The sequence below is a fragment of the Eleginops maclovinus genome, chromosome 18, assembly GCF_036324505.1.
Source record: "Eleginops maclovinus isolate JMC-PN-2008 ecotype Puerto Natales chromosome 18, JC_Emac_rtc_rv5, whole genome shotgun sequence".
In the NCBI taxonomy this organism is placed as follows: Eukaryota; Metazoa; Chordata; class Actinopteri; order Perciformes; family Eleginopidae; genus Eleginops; species Eleginops maclovinus.
In genome coordinates, this window is record NC_086366.1 from 24,085,072 (window position 1) to 24,108,577 (window position 23,506).

General features: G+C 39.6%; 2 protein-coding genes across 4 annotated transcripts in view; one reads left to right on the forward strand and one right to left on the reverse strand.

Annotated features, from left to right (window-relative positions):
- Nucleotides 1-23,506, forward strand: part of sez6b (seizure related 6 homolog b) — a 157,730-nt gene that overhangs the window by 126,141 nt on the left and 8,083 nt on the right. For both annotated transcript variants that reach the window (XM_063906573.1, XM_063906574.1), the window contains exons 7-12: nt 1,603-1,769; nt 3,803-3,997; nt 4,589-4,727; nt 11,163-11,359; nt 15,312-15,506; nt 17,320-17,511. In XM_063906573.1, the coding sequence (XP_063762643.1) occupies nt 1,603-1,769; nt 3,803-3,997; nt 4,589-4,727; nt 11,163-11,359; nt 15,312-15,506; nt 17,320-17,511 (1,085 nt within the window). The remainder of the gene's footprint in view (nt 1-1,602; nt 1,770-3,802; nt 3,998-4,588; nt 4,728-11,162; nt 11,360-15,311; nt 15,507-17,319; nt 17,512-23,506) is intronic.
- On the reverse strand, nt 18,567-22,808 carry LOC134879963 (uncharacterized). 2 transcript variants are annotated; one of them, XM_063906575.1, is made up of 3 exons: nt 22,484-22,808; nt 19,153-20,857; nt 18,567-18,891 (listed from the first exon to the last, which is right to left on the reverse strand). In XM_063906575.1, the coding sequence occupies exons 2-3, from the start codon at nt 20,834-20,836 to the stop codon at nt 18,620-18,622; spliced, it is 1,956 nt and encodes a 651-aa protein (XP_063762645.1). In that variant the 5' UTR covers nt 20,837-20,857; nt 22,484-22,808; the 3' UTR covers nt 18,567-18,619. The 2 variants fall into 2 exon arrangements, with proteins under 2 accessions (XP_063762645.1, XP_063762646.1); XM_063906576.1 differs by lacking the exon at nt 22,484-22,808 and having other exon boundaries at nt 19,153-21,334.

Below are 23,506 nucleotides of genomic sequence, written 5' to 3' on the forward strand. Positions count from 1 at the left end.
TCAATAGTTCTAATGAATTTTCAAAGCTTGATCAAATATAAATCACCAAAAGACACTGAATCATCAGAAGGATTACTGGCTCCATCAATATGATAAAATCAAATAGATAAATACTATAGACAAGAATGGCTTTTCAGAAAGTGGCAAACATGTAATATTTAATGAAAAAATATCTAAATCATTTGTAAGCGTTACAAATAATCCAATGGCTGTATGGGTCTTTTCAGGGGAGTAGCAGATCATTTTACTAATGGATAACTAAGCAAGAATAAAATAGCATCTGTTAAACTCTATATATGTATTGCATAACATTTCTTTTTGGAGGAACTGGATAAATAAACCAAAGGGGAATGTCATATTCACCGTCAGATTTGCTCTGTCAGGGTGAATGGAGACATAAAGAATAAATGTAAATATAGATTTTATTTTGACATCAAGGCTCTGCTGTGCTCTGTTACACCCTTCTTGCTACCTGAGAAGCATAATTTAAGTCATCAAAGGCAAAGCAGGGAGAGATCAATGCAGTCCACCATGGGGAGCCATGCAGGAACAGAACAACGGGTGGGGGGGCTGTGACTTGCAGCATACGAACACTGAGTCTGACTGCTAAATAGACCTCCCATCTGCAGCTGGCAAAACATCATGAGTGTCAGCTGGGTCACAGTTTTTGTGTAGTTTTCCATCAAATTTGAATAAAGTGTGTTTTATAGTTGTGTTTGTGCTTCCATCAGCTCCCACCACTTACTTATTTGGAGGTGAAGTAAATGGTAAACTCAGTCGGTTGTCCACACACCAACTTCCTGCCTATTCTCTGATCTGTTGTTCCGTTCTTACTGTAGATGTGGCAGATCTCCTGAGAAATGAGACTATTATTGCTAATTTTACGTGTTCCCCTCAAGTTTAAGATGTTAAGATAATGTGGAAGTATGTGGAAGTCACATTACTTCAGGATGGCCTCTGTCACTGTTGGTCACACCGTGTAAATAGCTTTTAGTATGAGTGGTTAATTGAGGTGAAGACAGAAACAAACCAGCATGTTTACCTTTTTTTTTTAATGCACTGAATTGATTTTGTTTAAATGTTACTGACAGTGATGGAAAGTGTGCATCCATTTTGCCAAATAACTCATGATTTAAAAAAAGACTGATGGTTGCTTTTATAAAACAGTTTCAACCACACAATAGACTTAAAAGGGAAGAGGATTTGGCTGAATACACAACATCTGAGAAACTAGATTGCATAATAATCATGTTAGCCAACAGTTGCCTATTTATACATAGAAACAAACAATCAACCTATTAAAACTTCAAAAAAAGTCCAGTATTAACTGTACTTTTTGCTCTGTTTTATCCTTCTATTGGGTTCTAAATGCTACATGTTTTCAGTAATTAATTACTAAGCTGGTTATTGCTGAGCATGTAGTGTACTGTATTCCTTTCAATTTACACATTTAATCCGTTTTTAATACAAATGTATATATTTATGCAGCCTTAGTACAACGTATCACTTATATGGGATAAAACCTCCAAAATTAGGTGCTTTCCAAAGCAGCCCATTGGTGCATTGAACCTGCAAAATGATTCTTGGTTCCCTTTCTTCTAGGCTGCTGATCAAAAATGGTAACAGCATAGATGCAGCTGCCCTGTATGATTCATATCAGGTGGAGTATCTTCCCAATGAAGGCCTACTCAGCACATCCAGGTATCTCTTCGTTGAGCTAACAACAGATGCTACAGGCACATCCACTGGCATCGCCATCCGATACCAAGGTAAGCACCACAGCTTTACCATGCTATGCTAATGTCATGCCAACATCATGAGGGTTCTTGCTTCACTAATTGTCGAAATGTGGAGAAAACATGACAGCACAGCCTATCAAAAAGTGTTCATTCATTAATAAAACAACAAAGGGAATTCATGTACGGTGATGTAAGCTTGTAAATAATGTAAAGCAGAAACAACGGTCAACAACTAATGCTCCTCTGGTGGTATTATTGTCATTGGCACTAGTGCAGAAACATCCACACATCTTTTCAATTTCCCCAGAGCTACCACAACACAGTTTACACTGCATTTGTTTCCAACTGGAATGTTGATGAAGTTATTTCTGTGTTTATATGCACAAACAGATCGATCTACTTGTTCAATTAGAATTAGCAGCATGGCTACTGCTAGTAGAATTGCTAACGTAACTATCCAAAGTCAGAAAGAGAAGAACTAGAAACTACAATCTGAGTAGGCCTACTATGATAATGCAGAGTCATAACCAGTAGTATTTAGTACCAGGCAGATTTAGTTACTTATCGGTCAAGCTCAGTAGAGAAAACCTTTCTTATTTTGTCTCTTTTCAAACACATCGTGATTAATACAGTGGTTAGTCCTCGTCTCTATTATTGTCTGTCCTGAATAAAGAGTAACAGAAGGAACACCTGCAGCAATAGCAGATCAAATCACATACGCATCAGACCTCTGTGTTCTTCCTACAAAAAACAGGTATTGAAAGTATCTGTACATTTTTCAATGCAAACACAAAATTGATTAGCCTTTCATTTGGTGTGAGTTGAGACTAACATTCCCTGAGAGCTAGTAAGTCGACTTGAGATTCAATTACTTTGTTCAAAAATCATCTCTTGGATACCACTAGGAAATACAATCAGTGTAATCTGTTTAAGCCTCTGCTTGACTGCCACAAATAGGATTAAGTCTAAAGAGAGCAAAGGACCTCATTATGGCCATTAACAGCACATAATGCTCAGTTAGTCCCCAACAGATTTAATGGTTTCTCCTTTATCTTGACAAACCATTCCTACCCTGGTGAATGGCCATCAGGATTCATGAATATTCATCTAGCCATTTCTAAATGCCACTCCAGTGGTGTTCTTAGTTTTAGTCTTTGAGAGATTGCAGATGATCCTATATAAATTGCGAAATATAGCTATTGTGTTATGCACACAAGACAGGCTTATTTTCCCTGTTAACACATTTCTACAAATATGAAACAAACATTTTAATAGTTGGCTATTTGAATGGCATGACTATAATTCTAGCAGTTGGGGTAACATCATGCTAACACCAGCATGCTCATTAAACAATGATGAACAGTGGATGTTTACCTTTGTAGTTTAATATGTTTGAATGCTGACATCAGAATCAGAATTCCTTTATTCGTCAGACACAAAGGACACTAGGCATGCATATAGTATTTAAAATAAAATTATTACAATTTACAGTTGTACACATTAAAGTACATAGTAAGTTAGTGTATAGTGTGCATGGTGTAGACATTCGCCTACAATTCAACCTCTGGGAACCATGAATGCCAGAACCACATTTTGTGCCCTTATGTAGTAAATCTTCTTGATACCTATGTGTTACAATGTTTCAGACTAGACCAAATTCTTGGACCGAATGACATCGCCAGCCTGAGAGCTATAATCTTTTTACACAAGTTTTACAAATATTAGAAATCTGTCTTTAATAAAAGCTCTTTCCATAAGCTGTTCAACCATATGGTGTTACAAACACAGTTCTTTGCAGACATTTGAACCACTCTTATCCTAATACGTTCACTTTAGCAACTGCAGGATTGGATTTGAAGTGTTAAAAAGCATCTGGTTGGTAACATCTCATTTATATTTCAACATTACACATCCTTATAGTTTTATTTTTATATTGTCCTAGCAGCTATTTCTGCTTAGTCTCCACTAATGTTGTTAAACTAAGTTGTATGTACCGACTAGATGTTTTTTCAGAAGCTGGAAAGCATTTCCCTGAAAAACTTTGTACATTTCTCACTGTACAGCCTTTGCAGCAGGCCACTGCTACGAACCCTTTGTGAAGTATGGTAACCTGACCAGCAGCGACAACACTTGGGCAGTAGGAGCTGTTGTGGAGTTTGCCTGTGACCCTGGCTATACTCTGGAACAGGGATCCGTCACCATTGAATGCATGGACCGCAACAACCCCCAGTGGAACGAGACCGAGCCTGCCTGCAGAGGTCTGTATTCTTGAATTAAAGAGCCCCATTGGTACAAACTGTATTAGGTTTTTATTTTATTTGGTAAATTGAATACCTGAACATGGCTACCTCAAAATGGGTAGGCAGTGGTTGAGTAGCTCGCTCACTGCCGTTTCAGCAGTACTACTTTTGGAACTGTTGCAGGTTGAGTCCAGCTTTTCCTACGTTTGATGTAACAATTCGCCTGTAAACACACAAGCATGCATCATTTTTTAAATGTAATCAGACGGGACCCAGGAGTAACTTATGCTGCAGTTTTTCACAACCAAAGAAAATGTATGTTATTACTGGCTGTTAGTACTGTATTGGAATTTTTCTTTTTAACCATAGGAATTGTATCCACACTTTTGTCGACCAGCTCTATTGCTCTGTGTGCTGATTAAATGAACTGTAGCCTAAGCAATGCCTGACTAAACATCCTGTGTGTGTGTGTGTGTGTGTGTGTGTGTGTGTGTGTGTCTGTGTGTGTGTGTGTGTGTGTGTGTGTGTGTGTGTGTGTGTGTGTGTGTGTGTGTGTGTGTGTGTGTGTGTGTGTGTGTGTGCGCGCGCGCATGTGTGTGTGCGCTCCAGCCGTGTGTAGCGGCGAGATCACAGACTCAGCAGGAGTGGTGCTGTCTCCAAACTGGCCTGAAGCCTACGATAAAGGCCAGGACTGTATCTGGGGAATCCACGTTGAGGAGGACAAGAGGCTCATGGTGGACATTCAAGTGTATGTATCCAACCTTCCAACGTTTGATCCGCCCTCTCACACTCAGCCCTTCGATGTACATGAAACGACCTCACCACAAACCCTTTATTCTTTCGAATCTAATCATAACAAATCCCACTTCATCTCCTGTGCGTTTACGTACACTGCTTCCAATAGCGCCGAAGAAGCCGTTTGAAGATTACAAAGAGCTACCTCACCATGACTGGTAAAACGCATTAAAAGCACAACACGCTGCTAATGAAAGCGCGCTCGGCTTGTGAATGAGATGCGTAAGTGCCACGCAGACAAAGGTTAATTAGGTGCGGCGGAGAAAACTAATTATATCAGGGAGGGTTTGTTTGGCAGTCCCCTACCACCAGCATACCCACCCCCCCACTGTAATGGCTGCTGTGCCGAGTAGCGGGTGCAGGTGAACAGCATGGCAGTGTGTGTTTCCCGTGATTGCGGTGCCAAGGTGAAGACATAGAACAACATTCCCCACCGTGTCAGAGCCCGATAAGTCAGTCAGCCGAAGAAAATCATTTGCCATTTGCAAGCAAATTAAGAGGGGCTCATTTGCATTGGTTGCATCTTAAGCCCTGTTTTCTCTCTCCCCCGTGCTCTCTGAACAGCACCTGTGCTCTTGTTGTACTTTTAGAGGCATTGATTAATGGCTTCCTCTGGTTTTTCAAAGAAAGTCTGTCAACATAAGTAATTGCTGCTTCACTTAGCAGAGCAGGTGAATTGAGTAGAAGTGACAGTATTGTGTGAAAACATTTAGCCTGAAAAGACGAGAAGACGACACGTGTTATCACCCTACTACCTGTATCTTTTTGTTACCTTTTTGTCACTTTACCTCTACATTTTTCTGTAGATTTGTGAGCCTGCATCTGGTATTTTGTTGCTGTTTAAACATCAAATACGCATTTTAAGAGGAACAGGGCAGCCTGGTGGCCTACTGTCTATAGTGTGTACCAAAAACACGCAACGTTCCAGGTTCAATTATTATTATTCAATGAATATTATCTCCACTTTTATAATATTAGAAGGTTAAATGCAATCCACAGAAGTAAAAAAGCTAACGTTAGGCTATGAATGAGTTACATCATTGTCACACGGCTGAGCATAACCACCGCCAAGCTACAGGCGGCTAATGTTTGCCTTGAAGCTTTAGACTTTCATGGGTGGGGTGTTCATACGTTAGCATGGAAAGCTAACTTGGTGATTTATTCATGTCGTAGAACAAAACATAAATAATCTCTTAAAATTATGTTAACCACTGTTTTTGGGGGGTTATCCGACCCAAAACACGTTTTAAAAACGGTTGACTTTGAGACGAGGGAGCCCAGCATTGATAAAATGCCAACCCATTTCCAGGTTTAAGGAGTCATTTCTGCACAACTCTATTGTAGTGATAACCATTGCAGCCTCAAGTGATTGTTAGTGGGGTTTCACTGTGTGTGTTTCTAAGAAAGTCTGGGAAAATACCAAAACAGAGATTTCCATGGAGAGAAGCATTCTAATCAAGTACTCTTCACTGTTTCAGCATATGCCTAGCAGGTGTCTGAGCGTTTAGGTGAAGCTTATCAATAGCAGCTTTTCTCCCAGAGCCATCAGGGTTAGAAAGTGTACAGAGATATATGAGGCCTTTAACAGATCTCTGGATATAGGTTCCTCACAATTCACAGGCATCTGTGCAAGCACATATCTCCTCCTCCATCTGTATGATGGCAGTCGGGACATTATCACTAGGGTGTATCAAATGACTTTTATGGATGGCCTTCAAATGAAAGAGGATGGAGTGAAATGTGTGATTAAAGTTAAAGGATGGGAAGTAAAAGTAATGAAACCACCCTCTATCCCACAAACTATAGCCTACTGTCCACTGCTTCTGGATGGAAAAACGCTGCCTTTAAAATAACCGCTCCTGTTGTGCTAATTAGTCTGCATTAAAGGATACACTGTCACATGGTGATGTCAGTTTTGTTAAATGTGCCTTGACACACTCATTTAAAGAGGCTCTATTTAGCTTTTTGGGGTTTCCCTTTCCTGTGTTACATAGGTTTTCTGTGTCTGCAAAGGCTAAAATCTCAAAGTTAACTCGAGGGATTTTTTTCTCCCCCCCCTGCCTGAAACTTTCATTTCTATTAGCTAGCACTCTAACACATTGGACGTGATAGGCAAGACACCGAAAGGGTTGACCAATAGCAACAGAGCCGGCCAGCTAACCATTCAGAGCAGACTGGACTCTGGTTTCAGACAGAGGGTGAAAAGAGGTGCTGCAGCACAGACAGTATGAGAACAATAAAGATCTTTTTGAACATTAAAGCCTGGAGACATGTCCACCCAACATGCCTCATCTTCATTGGGGTGTCCTACATTTCTCAGGATTCTGGTCTTATGTTGTATATAAGTGAAACAGCATAGCCAGTGTGATAGTTATTTTTGCTTGTTTACTTTGTTAGTATTTGCAGACAGACACACAACATTCAAATTTGTCTTCTTTTGTATGGCAGGTTATATTCTTTTGTCCAGGAAAACAATAGCTGTCAAAGACTTCTCAGTTCGGAAAGATTCTGCCATGACTGATGGTAAAAACAGAACTCTGAAAGACTGAAGGTTCAGATATTTAAAAAAACTTGTGTATATCAAATCTTTGTTAAATATAGGGGAAGTGCCATACAATCTTGTAATTTTCTCTTTTTGAGTTTTCTGACAAGGCTATTAATCTGTACTTATTTAATATGATTATTGTTAGTCTGTTCAAATAGTGCAGGTTAATTAGACTCGTAACAACATGGAGGATTTTCATATACCGGTAATAGGAAGTTTAAATTCATACAGTATCATGCTACCATGACGCTACAATTATGTAGGTGCTCTAGGCCTTTATTTCAATTAATGTTATACATGTTCATCATATATCTTTTAGAAAAACACAGAACAAAGATCGAATTAGTGTCCAAAGCTTAAGAACGTTGATCTGTTAATGCAAATATGTTGCCAATAACATTTTGTTTATTCTATTGCAAATAAAGCTATTATCCCCTATCTTTGCATCACCAATAATAAAGAAATAAAATATCTGCTGCCAAAGTTGGGGTTAGGCTTGATTATAAAACCCTTGGAGGTAAAAGCTAAGATGAAAATACATTTCAATGACAAAGCACTTGTTTGCACTATTCCAATTGTCTTCATTCTGGACAACAAATTGCCCTAGTTGAAATAAGTTGCTATTATTTATACGTTGTTTGTTTAAAAAATAAATGTTATATTGACATGATTTTACCTGTGTACAGGGTGTATTTGATAGGCTGTATAAAACCAGCCAAAAATAGTTCCAGCCATTCTCATCTTGAATTTTCTGACTTTTGAGAGATGGATGTAGCAGATGATGAAGTGAATAGTTGGAGAAAAATGTGTTGGCAGCTGGTCCCGGAGGCCAGGCCAAACTCAAACCTGTTTTTTTTCAAATTGAACTAAATCAAATTAGTGTCAGGGAGTGGAGGCTGTGATTGATTTTTCACTACAGATGCACTGCGGATCCGCACAAAGTCTTGTTTGGCTTAATCACAACAAATTTGACTCCAGCCGGCGGTATTTCTCATGCGCTTCGCTCTCTGAGCAGGTGAGAGGCTTTATCCGTTACCAATCAAATAAACATAGAACACAATAAGTTTAGAAGATGGCACACTCATTTTAATATGCTTTCTAGGACTAGCTGAAGTCATTCAAAAGGACAACACATTTTTCCAGTTATTTCGCGTTAAAAAGTAGAAGTTAAGGATAAATTATGTTGAGGATGTTAAGGTGAAACATCTTAAGAGTTGTAAAATGAGTGTTGTAAATGGAAGTTAGGTATAGGAAGATGAAAATAATGCTGTCTTGAAGATTCAGTTCCCAGTGCAATGCTTTCAATGCAGTTAAATGTTCTGCCCTGATCCTACTGGACTTAAGTTCTGTTTGTGACACCATAACACTTCAATTTCCTCTCTATAAAAACAATTGTAGCTCCGAGCATTAGCTTTCACTTCAGGATTGATTTGAATGTTTTACTCATTACGTTTAGAGCACCACATGGGCTGGTTCTACCAAAAGACTGTGAACTTTTCTGCACCTATCCTTATGCATGCAATCTCTCTCCCATTATGCAACACATCAGAACCCTGATTAAGAATACAAACTGAAGGGAACTGTACTTTTGCAGCAGAGCCACAATTATTTGGAACAGTTGTCCTGTCTGCAACCTAGCTGATTTCTTCTAAATCGCTACTAAAAATAATTTGTACAACTTTAAATACAATTATTATTTTGTATTAGATTTTTGTATTTGCTGGACCTGTTTTCTCTCATGCAAAAGGGGTGAAGGATGTTGCGGCGTATTTTGAATTTGTAAATCACTTGGTAACCCTGTTTTTTAAAGGAGCTTTGTAAATTGTGTTATTATTTACTTTTACGCCTAAGGCAGGAACGTTATACACCTCAGTAAGAATTGTGTGCGGCAACAAAAAAAAAATCCATCTGCCTATGGAAAGACAAACACTCCCCACTGCAGTTTGCATATTTTCACAACCTCATGTTGCTGTCATATTCCAGTGTTGGGTAGAAAAGAAGTCAAAAATAAACATTTCATACTCTGTCGGGCTTTGCTATGTCGATTCAATCCACGCCTCTTGAACCTTTGATTTTCCGGCATTCCCTTAGTGATTAATAGCTCAATCTCAGGCTGGCTAATGAGTTTTATCAGGAGCCGCTGGTGATTAATTAGCGACAGCAAAGAGCATGTCACTGCTTTATTCTTGCTAAGCCATTTCTTCCATGTTCTAAATCTTCTCTCTACAAAGAGATAGCTCAGCCCCAGGTGACATTTAAGAACAGCTTTGTGGTTTGTAAGAGTTCCAGCTTTACAGGCTATGGTCAAATCACAGTTAGACTGACAGAATTTGTGGGTATTCAGCATGATATTGATTAAATCATCCCACAGATGGAAATGTCTGTTCTCATCTTTTTTTTGACTGTGTGTAAACACCCTCCCATCCTGGTGTTTTTGCCTGCCCTTTCCTGCGGTATCTTTACTTGTTTTTGTCAAGGTCATTCCACACTCAGGAATTATTGTGATGAAGAAGGTGGTGAATTACATAATTGGCATATTGAATAACAAGCAGAGCTGTGTAGCTCAAGTTATAATTGGTCAATGTGATGCTAACGCCCACCATGTGACCCAGACTAGCAAAGAAGTAACTTGCACAGTCACTGTCAAATAAATGCAATGGAGTAAAAAGCATTATACCTTATTTTATCTTGTTGGGGAGTAGAAGTATTCACCTTACGGATGTTTTTTTTATGCACACCATTTAAGTAAATGTATTGCATTAGATTCCACAACTGGAAATTACACATGAACACAAGGTACATGTTATAAACTGCAGAAAACAACAATATGACAAATGAAATCACTTCCCTTTACACAGCTGTCATTAAGTCCAACGGAAAGTAAACACAGATGTCTTCTTGAAAATATGTAGGTGGTAATCCACCAAACAAAGGTGATGAGCAACATGTTATTATGAGCACTACCATTATGGACAAACTGAGGATAATAGCCAGGCTGACAAACTACCTAAGTTCTTTAAATATAAATGATGCAATCAACAAGGTCTCACCTTGTGGATAGTCACATTATTACTCCGGCAATGGTTTCCTCAGGAGCAAGCTGGAATCACGCTGCTTCTTGTGAATAATGCAACAGAAATGAGAAACCTTGGATTGACCTGGAGTCGTCGTGCCCCATTTAAAAAATGCAAGAACCCATTGTGAGGTGTAGCATTAACGTAACGTTCTGTTCACCCACAGGGCAGAGTGGCATGTATGTGTGTGAAGGGTCTGTAGAGGTGGTGCTGTTTGACCTGTGGGTTAGGACCGCATCATTTAATGCAAAATAGCTTTTTGCATTTTAAGAAATTATAATGTTACAGGGCATACATACCAACATTAAATAGTTAGTTAAATTACAAAAATAACAATGAAAAGGATTAAGTTAACTGATAACAGAAACACCAATCAAGTACATTAATTGCCACCATTGCCATTTGTAATGTTTTGTCTCGTATACCTCACACATTGTTTCTCACCTATTGTCAGAGATATGAGCTTCTAAATACCATGGTTATTTATTCCATTTTGTAAACTTCATTTACCAGGTCCTTTTTTGAGTTTATTTAGTTATCCTCTTTTAACCAATTCTGTCATTTGGTTCATTATTTTTGTCACTCCTATTACAACAAAAAATAAAATAAAAATCAATGCAAGAGAAAAGTTAAAGGTGAGGCGAACATGTGGTGAAGTGTGTTCACAACCACCTGTGTTTATGTGCTAAACCTTTGTATGGAGAAAGCTAAATATGACTAAAACAGTTCAGGTTGGAAAATTAATGATTGTGTGATATTCCTGTTGCAGATTGAACATTGGGAAGAATGACCTGATGACCTTTTATGATGGAGATGACTTGACTGCTAAGATTCTGGGTCAGTATGGAGGATCTAAATCCAGATTTAAGCTCTACACCTCTACCGCAGACCTCACCATCCAGTTCCAGTCCGATCCGGCGACCAATGTGTACGGCTATGGCAACGGCTTCGTAGTCCACTTCTTTGGTGAGCCATAGCACCAGCACTCAGAGAATTCTCAACCACTTAGAGATCATTCATCAGAGAGCCATTTACTGTTTTGTTAATATCCGTCCGGCTCTATCAAAATCAGTCAAAACGGCACATTTGAAAAAAACATGCATTTGGGGGAAGAACTCCAGGTAATAATGGGTTTTTGGTTGATTTTAAACAATTAAACTCTTTGGTTTACAGAAAAGCTAAATCTTATCACTATATTCAGACAATAAAATATATGTTTGGAGCTTGTTAATGCAACCTACGTCACTCTAAAATAATAAACGATAGTAAAACCTCAGGGTCAGGGAAAAGGGGTTTTACTCTTAATTTAGATCAAAATATAGTCAGTCTTTCAGAATGTCAAATGTTATCCCCGGATTCAATATAAACACACGCTGAACATTGTAAGGGGAGTATAATGACGACCAGCAATGAAAGGAGCAATTTAGCTGCAATGGTATTACAATAAGAGTGTGTGTTACATATGAAATATACAGCATCAGAGAGTGTGGGGACTCTCTGTGAGTTGTTATTGGTCTTGAGGAAAACCTTGTGCTCATTTACTTTTTCTCATACTTTCTGTGCTGCAGCACCTCTTTTCACCCTCTGTCTGAAATCAGAGTCCAGTCTGCTCTGACTGGTTGGCTGTCAGGCTCTGTTGTGTTGGTCAACCGCATAGAGATGTCCCGCCTCTTAGTCACTCACGTACATTATGTTGGAGTTCTAGCCAATATTAGCCCCATTGTTATATGGTGATATCACTATGTTACTGAAGAAAATATAATCCTAAATGTAAACTAAAATGTAGTCACATTATGTAGGCATTTCTAAATCATAATTATGAAATTCTTGTTATCCCCCCACCTCTGTTGAGAGGAATCCGTTTGATTTCTTTGTATAATCATACCTGTAAACTAGTCACCTTTCGGCGAAATTCGCCGTTTTCAACTCAAAATATGTCATTGACGTGAATCGTGTAGATCCGAAAAGTTTTTTTTAGGGGGGGGGGGGGCTGACCGACGACTGACCGATCAACCATAGACTGTATAACCGACTGTATAATGAGCAAGAAACAAGTTTGCTATCTTCACAATAAATAACATCTTTGTTCAAATGACTCGCGTTCCACGACCACCGACCAATCATAAGCAAGATAAACCACAGCGCGCGCTTTTACCCATCGGTCCCTCTTGGAGTGGAGTGCTCAGTCGTCAGCGAGTGGTTCTTCTGGACAATTTTCGGGATACGTTACAGATACAAGTTTTGAGGTAAGTCTAGTAGCAGCTAATCTGGCAAAAACATTGTATGCTGTATCATTTTAACGTTGCTGAAGTAAAATTATTTTAGCCAAATAAAGTGTTAAGCTTAAGCTTATCAGTTTGTTAGGTTGCTAGCTAACCTCAGTGAATTGTGTTAAAGTTAGCCTAGCTAGACCAGTTCTACGTCACCTCGTTCAATGCGAAAAGAAGACGTTTGTGAAGGCTAATCTCCACAGCATCAGTCCTGTTATCTGATATTACTGGCGGCTATGTCATTGTGGTCAGATATGAGAGGGATGAAAACGAACACGTAATGAACAAATACACATCCGTGTGTGGTTTAGTGAGTAGCTAGTAGTGGTGCAACGGATCATCATTGATCCGTGATTCTACATGTTGAATGATGATAGCGTAATAAAAATATAGGCTATACATACAATGACAAAATTGCCGTGGGCTATATGTTATCCGTATCCTTTGTTAAAATTAATGTTCAATAGCTCTATGCCAATGGAAACAACAGAACGTGCGCATTACATATGGACCAATGCGACACGTTCATTACGGCCGTGGACGATAAACACTCAGTACCGTACGCACACCAACCGGCATTTGCGTGTTTAACACCGTGTTTAACACTGGCGTTACCGCCGCTTAACTTAAATAATGAAGAACTGCTTTTAATTACGACTCGGATAACTCGGAGCGGAGCAGGATATAATGCGCATGCGCGGCGTTGCTAGGCAACGTGTACAAAGCGAGAGTACAGGTCGTTTTGGTCAGAGCTATGAAGAGAATATATTTGAGGAAGCTCATACATATGATGGATCACCTGCTGCCACCAGATGCTGACACAGACCAAGAAATTCTGCGTTTCAATGTTGACCAGGCGCTTCCCAGTTTTCAGCATGGAGAGGATGTTGTCAAGTGGTGGGCCGTCGTCTTCAATACAGGGAAGTACCCTGCACTGTGTCAGGCAGTCAAGGCTGCCCTCTCAATTTTCCATGGTGCCCTGGTTGAGTCTTCCTTCAGTGTCATGGGGACCATCATTGATCAACGATCAACGTCAATGAAGATCTCCACCCTCAGTGCTGTGCAGACTGTTAAATATACTTTGCAGACCAGGAACCAGACTGGGGTGGAAATGTTCAGAAGGGATGATTTGAAGTTTGGGGAGGTAGATAGGAGGTTGTGTTCTAACATTAGTGCAGCTGGAACTAGGGACAAAGCCCAACGACAGGAAAATCAGCTTGTAATCAGAGAAAGGAGGGTTGAGTTTGGCTGCCAGCCATCTACGAGTGCTGCTAGTAATAGGGCAGAGGTGGTGGAGAACGATAGTGTGGCCCGAAAGAGGCACATTGCCAAGCAGCGAAAACGGGCCCTTGAAAGACTTGTCCAGGCCAAAAGGATAATATTATGTTGCCAAATTTGGCCAATGGGATTGACTGTTTACCTGTCCTGAATGCTTTTCACATTTATAATGTTTTTAACTGACCAGTTTACGGGTCAATAAATGTGCCATTGTTACCATAAGAAAATGTTGTCTTTTCCCTTTATTTTCTGGAGTACACCAGAATGCTTAATTTACATGTTAAAATAGCAAAATTTGGCTGGGGGGGATGCCCCCAGACCCCCCTACAACAGTTTAGTTTGTCACCTTTTTCAGCCCTTCTGAGTTTGCAGGTATGATAATAAAGGATGATGAAAAAAAGCGTAGACCACACTAAATGTTGACAGGTGATTATCAGAGGGTTAGCTCAACAATTTTTGGAGATATACCTGTTGGTGGTTAGCCTTGAAATAAATACTGGAAGCAGGTTCAAACAACTAGCTCACTAATACTGTGTATGCAATATAAATGTATATAATTTCCAATGGTGATCTGATGTAGCATTACTGTATCAGTGAATTCTACAATGGTACAGCTACAGAGGTATACAATACTTCTAGATGGATGGAAATGGAAACCCTAGTATGCAGCACATTGCAGAGTAAGGTGGTGAAAAGGAAAGCTGGTTAAAATGAAAGAAAGGAACAGGGAATTTGTTTTTGCAGGTATAGGACCTAAAAATGGAAGCAATAAGAGGCTGTCCCCTGTGTTGGCGGGGCCTTTCCATCAGCACCACGCCGTGGCCAGCACACTTTATCTGATAAAAGTTAATACATTCAGAGGTAAGAGTGGCTGCAGAATACTGATGATCTACAAAGAGGAATAAAGGGAAGGGACACTTTTATTACAGTTTCTTCATGAATCTCATCGGTGGAATGCAAACACAAGACTGCAACATTGGCAGGTGTCAGAGAATATTGAACAGGCCAATCAGGTAACCAATACCCTCCAGGAAAGCACAGTCAAACTGCTGGAAAAGTAACACACCATGAAGGCATCCCTTCACGTTCTAATCCAAACCGTATCTTAGCATTCATGCTCTCTACCCAGAAAGGTGCCAATCCACTAGTGATGGTTTTAATCCTAATAAAGACAAACATATCAGGGTTATGGTTATGATCCTCCTCCTCAGGAGACCATAAATATCTGCTAATGTCCTAACAAACTAGCCAGCTAAGATTTCCCCATTAGGTAAGTGGTGGTCAGAAAGACACTACTTGACTGTTATTATTTCCTTGTATTCGTTTCCTAATGTCCCCCCCCCCCCCCACACACACACACACAATTGCAGAAGTAGCTCGGAACGACACCTGCCCTGAGCTGCCAGAGATCTCTAATGGTTGGAAGAGTACATCTCACCCTGAGCTGGTTCAGGGCACCGTGGTGACCTACCAGTGTTACCCTGGTTATCAGGTGGTTGGCGCCGAGCTGCTCATGTGCCAATGGGACCTCACCTGGAGCGGCGACCTACCCAGCTGTGAAAGAGGTCAGTACAAAGAAAAGAAAGAAAAGAAACTGCCCCTGCTGAATTATCCACTCGAGATGGGAAAGATGTTACACACAAGAACCAGAGAGTGTCCATTTTGCTTTTAGCACCAACAGGTAGATCATTTTAGATAAACACAACAAATGATCAGTACCTCCGTCAATGTGGTAATGTTGTTTATCATGCGGAAAAACTATTGTTAATATACTGTTGTTACAATAAAAGTCCAAAAGCTCAATGTATTGCTTACTATAAAAAGAATACCTAATATCTGTTAAAAAACACAAGACAAAGCACATTTAGGAGCATTCAGTCACATGTGCTCATAGAATTGTAGTCAACAACTCTGCTTTCTTTACTCAAATATGTATATTAATCTTGGAAATCAATTAACAACAGACTAAGAAATGATTTATCAAGAAACCCTCCCAGGTACTGCTTTGAGGAATGCAACAATACCAGAATGTTTGTATTTTGTAGTAACACCTGTGAAATTCTACGATTCCCTTTCCAAATTTGAAACCAAATATAATAAATGATTTTATGTTATTCAAACATTAATTGCTTTCATTCAAAATAAAACTTAGCATTTGCAATTTGTATAACTTAGGCATTATGAGTTGCTTAGAGCTAGTGTTGAAATGAAACGGCTCATAATTCCCATGTTATTATAAATTGTATATTAAACAACCTGGATTTTTCCAAGTTTCCCGCTAAACATACTTTTTACAAGATAACATTTGAACACATTATGATAATTTTACAATTTTCTTTCGACAAATAGTCATTTAACTTAGGGTGACCAGATTTGAGGTGGCGAAAAAGAGGACACTTGCGATTGTTGCACAGAAGTCTAAGTACAGTAGACTTCTGTGCAAAGCGCCATTCAATTTAAGTACACGCTTAATGGTCCCATGAAAAACTGTGAAAACCGGACGTTTTCATGAATTTATAAAACCCCCCCGGACGCTCCGGACAGGACATAAAAAGAGGACATGTCCGGGCAAAAGAGGACGTCTGGTCACCCTATTTAACTGAACTGAGCTTGAAGGAAACAAAGCAAGTGGATTGGAACCTCGCTGCACTGTTAGCTACATTAGGTTGCCTCATCACAGCCTGCTAGTGCTAAAGGCTAGCGGCGTTAAAACACATTATTGTAAGCCCGTTATTACCGTTAACTTTAACAGCTCTAGTTCTAATACAAAAGCAGGAAAACACTCATATAAACACAGGCATGTTCCGGGGATTTGCCTCACTGGCTACAGGCGGGGAACTCGGCTCCAGCATGGCGGTCTTACTCGCTGTGTTTCTGGCTCCTGCTGCTGGAACCACAACAGGCATGCCCACGCCGGGAGCGACACAACTCATTTACTAATCTCGCCTCGGTGGGCCCCTGTTACCGGGCTCAGACAAACAGAGCTGGACTGACTCCTGATTCTCACCATTTGACTAAATTAAGAGGCGTTCAATGTTTTATATTGACCTGCAATGCAAGCAAAGTTGGCAAGGCTTCTTTTATCATATCCAAATGTTATCTACAGTAATGTGAGGTGAATTTCTACAGCCAGATCATTGCCATAATGCAATGCACATTTTCCCATCTATACTGCACTGGTTCCGAGGATGTGTTTTTCAGAATGCTAAGCTAATGCTAAGAACAAGAGGGTTTTTAAACGTAACTTTCTCATATATTGGTATATTTATACTTCATACGCGTGAATGTGTCGATGTTTTAAAGTAATATCTTCCATCTAGGTGAGACTAAGGATGACAGAACATGTTGTTTGAAACTTTCTTTTCTTGTCCGTCATAGTGGTGTCATGCCCTGACCCTGGGAAGGTGGAGCATAGCAGGCGGGTGCTTTCAGGGTCTCACTTCACCGTGGCTTCAACCATCCAGTACATCTGCAACAAGGGCTTCACTCTGTCTGGCAACAGCCTCCTCACCTGCTTCAATCGAGGGTCCTCAGGCCCCAAGTGGAATCAGAAGCTGCCCAAATGCCTACGTACGTACAAGAAACTAGCAACACTTTTCTGATCCATAGTGGTGCAGTGGTGACTTGTTTTTGTAGGCTCACCCAGAGATCAGCATTGGAAGGGCATCCCTGAGTAAAAGCACTTTTTCTTTTCTTTTTTTTAGTTTCTTTTGGTTTTTAAAAGCCCTCTGGCAGACAGCCTTTTATTATACTTACATGTTTTGCCCGCAGGATAATCTCTTAATATTAACAGCAGTTTTATAATCGTTTTAGCGTAAATCTACTCTCCTGAAGTAGATAATGTAGGCTACTGTTGTACACTAACTACAGTAGATCAGGGTCGCATGACTTTACATCATGTCACTAAGGTAAAGGCAGACTCATGTTCAGAGTGATGATGTTTAGTAGTCAAATGTTAGCCGCCACTTATGAGACAGTTAAAACCGAAAAAAACAAACATTTTTTTCTTTTAGAACAAAATGTGAACATCTCATAAGCTTGTATTAAGCACCTTATTTCAGAAATCAGAAAAATTCCAAACGTGTATTTTATTGTCTGAAATCAGAAATCTGAAAAACTTTGATCTGAGATGAGGGAACCCTGAACTGCTAAAAATCAAACTAATTTCTGGGCTAAGGGCTTATTCTTGCGTTACTCTATGCCGCCCACTTTGTGAGATGATTGGCCAGTTGTGTCAAGAGTAGGTGGGACTAAAACTTCACCAGTTTATTGAGACGTTCTTGATATCTTTTTCTACAACGATGCACTTTTTTTTTAAATAGACAAACCTGAAATTTTTGTGCAGCTTTTTTTCAAATGTTTACAAAGTGTGATCAACAAGCTTTGAATGTTAATCCTGAGCAGAGCTGGGCACAAATACATCATAAAGTATTTTGATACAAAATACAAATACTTGATCAAAAAATGTATCAAAATAAAATACAAAAATACTGGTCTGGAAAATGTATTTAAATACAATACAAGTATTTTGTATTTTGAAAATACAAAAATACACGCGAGATAATGCCTGTATTGAATACTGTCTGTAAACTGAGGAATGTACAATAAATAAAAAAGGAGACAGCTAACGCTACATTCAAATCCATTTTATTTTATCCATATTAAACAGAAAAACAGATCAGTTGTTCTTCAGGACAACCAACTTCTCCAGCATATCTGGTGTTAATGACCTTCTGTGAGGCCGGTTCACTAAGCCAGCAAAAGAAAACAGGCGCTCAACCGGGGCTGAGGATGGTAGGGTTGTGTTAAATCTCACAAAAAGCTGTTTCATCAAAGGGTATGCATTTAGTGAAGCCAGGTCTTTTCTGGGATCCTCCAAAAAATGAAGGGTCTCCAGTTCCGCCTTGCTGTGGCTGGGCAAGGCCTCGGCCTCCAGCTGGTTGACTGTTCCTGTAGAGATTGAAGACAACAGAAAAAAAACAAGAGCAATCAGAGATGGCAAGCTGGCCTCTGCCAGACACTATGCATGGACAAACAGACAGATAGACAACAATCAGACAGGGTCATAGCAATACCTAGCACAAACTCCCCCCCGAGGACCAAATAATGCATTCTTCAAAGTATAAATACTGAAATTGTCACCAAAAGGTAAAACATGCTATTGTAAATTACATAATTAAGTATTTTAAAGTGTAAAGAAATTCTTCTCACCTTGATCAGTGAACACAAAGAATTCGTCATTCTCCTCTGTGCTCGGTGTGGTCCCGTCACTCTCTGAGAGAAGTCCGAGTTCGTCTGCTGAGTGCAGCATCAGTTGCTGTATTCGCCTCTTCTCAGAAGCCAACCTCTGGGGTAACCACCTCATCTTAAAGTATGGGTGTGTTGTGGTTGCCAGGATGGCCTCATTCACGTCATGCTCCAGCATCAGAAAATTGTGGAAGCGTTTTTTGAACCCTGCTATGGTTGCTTGAAGAACGTGTGAGCAGTACCTCAAGTTTGATGCTTGCAGATCCTCCAGCTTGGCTTGAATGGTGAAAAGTGTTGGGAACAGCTCACCATAATAGCATGCAGATTGCCCTTGAAGCCGATCTATTGAGATGGCAATCGGTCGTAACACTCTGCAAAATTCCTCAATGTAGTCCAGTTCGACTTCCCTGAATGGTGGAAGTTGCAGGGCAGTCATGGCATCAGGGAGCTTGTCACGCAAGAATGACAACTGACTCAAGGAGTCATGCAGAGAATTCCACCTTGTAATGCAGGGTGTCTTGAGTTGCTGCTCGATTACTTTGCCTAGCGTTTCAGCACTCTTTGGTCTGCCAGATGCTGTCCATAATGCTGAGCACTTCGCCATCGTTGAATGATTCAGCCTGCTGAGAGTTGCATTGCTAGTGATCGATTTCTTGACATCAGTAGTTGAGATTAAACTCAGAGTATGTGTCGCACACCGGAGGTGTGGTGGTAAAATGATGGAACACTCAGATGCTTCTTCTCTCTCAGGATCTATGACCAGGAAGGACAGCTCATCGTCCAGCTCTTCAACTTCATCTGGGTCATTTGTTTTTCCAGTGACACTGAACTCTTTAAAGGCCTTTGCAAAGTTGGATGCATTATCAGTAACTGTAGACACAATGGTGTCTGAAGACAGCCCATATTCTGTGTGAATCTCATCCAACAGTTCTGCTATTCGGTTATAAGTATGGGGGCTGGGAAAATGCCTAACGGCAAGAGCGGCTGACTGCCTTTCCAGCGTGTCTCCATTGATCCAATGTACTGTTGCTCCCAAATAACTGGTTTTCTTTGTTGACCAAATATCCACTGTTGTACAAACACGGCGAACATTTTTAAGCGTCTCTTTTAGGAATGCTTTTTTTGTTGCAAATTCTTCATCAATCCGTCGTCCGAGTGTCCGTCTGGACATTACATTGGCACCTGGGTGAAGTCCCTGCACAAGCTCGATGAATTCTGTTTGTTCAACGGTGGCTAATGAGTGCATTCCTTTGACAACAAAGGATTTCACAAGGGAGTCGACTTTACTTTGTGATATTGTTGGGCTAGCATGGTCAAACAAACGAGTCTGCCTTAATGATGTTTTGGCTTTCTTCTGCTGGCCACTTGCACTTTCCTTTTTGTAATTTTCAAATTCCTGTAGATTCTCTGGGTGTTTTCTTTTCAAATGTGTCTTGAAATTTGTTGTTGCTTGATAAGAGCCACAAATAATGGCTTTCTTGGTTGTGCACAGCTGACACTCAGCTTCTATCTTTCCACTTGGATTTTGAGATACTACTTTGAAGAATTTCCCATCCAATATGGCACACCTAGGCCCAGTGGTACCTTCTGAAGATGTGGTGGCTTGAGGCTCACCTGACGCCTCTTCATCATCATGATTGTCACTCATCTCAGTTCAGTGGGACATCCTCTATTTCAAACGAAATTGTCAAAAAAAAAGTTGTTAGTCAGTTACTCTTCAACAGACACACACTTAAATCACATCATAAAAAAAGGAAAAACAATTAAATCCGAAACTGACTACTATATGCACTTGCATGAAAGGGCTCTTCTAACCTGCCAAGTGAAATATTACCTAGGATACTAATGATAAAGCGTTTGGAAGTGGAAAAACTAAAAGCCAGAGGTGTCAAAAGTAAAAGTAAAAGTACATTTTCTGGTGTAAGTACAACACTAGCACGTGGTAGCCTATTACATAGCTGTTAGACCATTTACTCCATTGTACCTAATGGGATAGATAGACTGCGTTGTTACTGAAAAACACTTCTAACAATCTAACAAGGACCCACCACAAACTTGATCCAACCAGTGTAGTCAGCTGATCGTAAGACAAGTACACAGGTCTACTGGTTACTCAGATAAGTTACCTGTGTTGGAAGGAAACTGTGTTTCTTTTCTTTCTTTTTTTTTAAACTTTTACTTTTGACATCTCTGCTAACAGCTGAGCTAAGCTCCATGCACAAAACTAACTACTATGCGCCATAACAGGCAGTGACTCCAAATCTAGTGATCTACAGATACTGAATTAGTTTTCAATAAATACAAATATAAAATAAATAATATGCCCTAGAAATGCTTAATACAGCCTACTGTATTGGTCTCTAATGGACTATTAAAAAAAAAAAAAGCCAAGTGTGAATATGATTTTAGAAGCTAAATGTGTAGTTTAAGATTATATAAAAGTGGGTTTTCAAGGATCCTCCCTAGCTTTGGTTGGAGCTCTAACAGGAACTGAATCTCCATATAATTAGTTAGTATGAATCAACATAGAAGACTTAATATTATTCAGAAATGCTTAGACCTAGCCTACTGCTCTATGATGGACATTTGTCAAGTGGCCCAAGCCCCTAAACAACACAATTTTCTCACGTTTTTTCACAATAAATAAATAAGTACTTTATTGACAGGTTATAGTTATGGATCGTTCTGGGCTCAAAACATTGTTATGAGCCCAGTTTAGCCTATCTCATTCTTTCGTTTGGTAATAGAATTGAGTGGAAAAGGAATTCGCCAGCTCGAGGTCTTGCCGTGGGAGGGAACATGCCTGCGAGGGCTCCTACAACATCACTAGGCCGATACAGGGGCTATTACGGGTTTAAACACAAAACTGGCGTTATTTGTTTTATTGGGGGTCATAGAAACGGGTCCTTTCTCGTTTAACATCAAATAATATGGCCGTGTTCCTCTACCGTTTCATCCAATTTAAAATTGGATCTCCTAACTGTCCTCAGTGAGAGTGACTAATTTAATCACCATATCTTACGTTTAGTACTAGTTTACCTTTTGCGAGTCAAGCATTCATGTTTGACCTCTCTGGTCTATATTTGATAAGCTACCTAGGCTACACTCTAAGAAACTTGCTCAATTTCGCTGACCTAAGCAATTTGACTGACCGTCATTTATCAACCCCTGCCTATCAAACACTCATCATTCAAGAGAAAGCTAACACTCGAAAATAGTCTAGTGCTTATGGTGTAATTCTGTTGACAATGTGTGTGGGAAGACTGTAGCATTTTTTTTATACAAAACATTTCACCTTAGTGTTGTTTCATGCCTCGAAAAGCCAGCAACAGAGCCGTGTAGGTGCAGGTCCTCTTCACTGCTGTAGTAGTGATGACTGCTGACGTCGCGGAGAAAAAATGGTCGCATTCAAGTCTCGATTGGGCGTGTCACGTGATTTACGTCTTGACCCAAAGATCTCTGGTGATTCGCTTAGTTTTACTGATTTAAAAAAAAGGTTTTTTGCAAAGTATTTTTGTATTTAAAATACCCAAATACAGCACCTCAAAGTATTTAAATACAAACTACATTTCATTTTTTCCAATCTTGTAAAAATACAAAATGCAAAATACTGAAAAGTATTTTAAATACGTATTTCAAATACATGTAGTTAAAATACTGCCCAGCTCTGATCCTGAGTCTGATAGAAATACTGTCTTCTTTTAAAAAGCTATAACGATTAAATAAATAAGTTAGTCTTGTTTTTAATTAAGCATTTAAGTGGTTTATTTTTTACATTGAATATCAGCACCAAATGTGTTTGTAATTGCACTTCAAAAGTAAACAAGTACACACATCATATCTTGTCTACATCTGCTTTGTGTAAACTATAAGTGTTTATAATGTTAAATATTACTGTGATTAGTTTTTTTCTTATAGCAGTAATTTTATTCAGTCTTTTTAATATTCAAATTCAAACCGGGTGACCTCCTTCCACTTCGTTGTTTCTGATAATACCGGCTAAAAAGTGCGTCAGTCTTATTGAAATATAATTTCCTCCTCAAACAGCCTTGAAGGCATTAACCTCATTTGCATGAACTTCTCATACTGTGCCTCACCTACTTTCTAGGTGGAGACATATTGTTTGATGGCACCAACCTATAATTAATTTAACCGGACAGCGGAAATTACTTTGGGGAAGACAAGCCCCGGTCATTGTTATGCATGAGATGGAGATCATGAGCGAAAGACTATTATTATGTCAAAAAAATGGCAAACTCTTCCAAAATTCTTCAGCACCAATCAGTGCAGAGAACGAGTGTCATGATGTGGAAGTGGA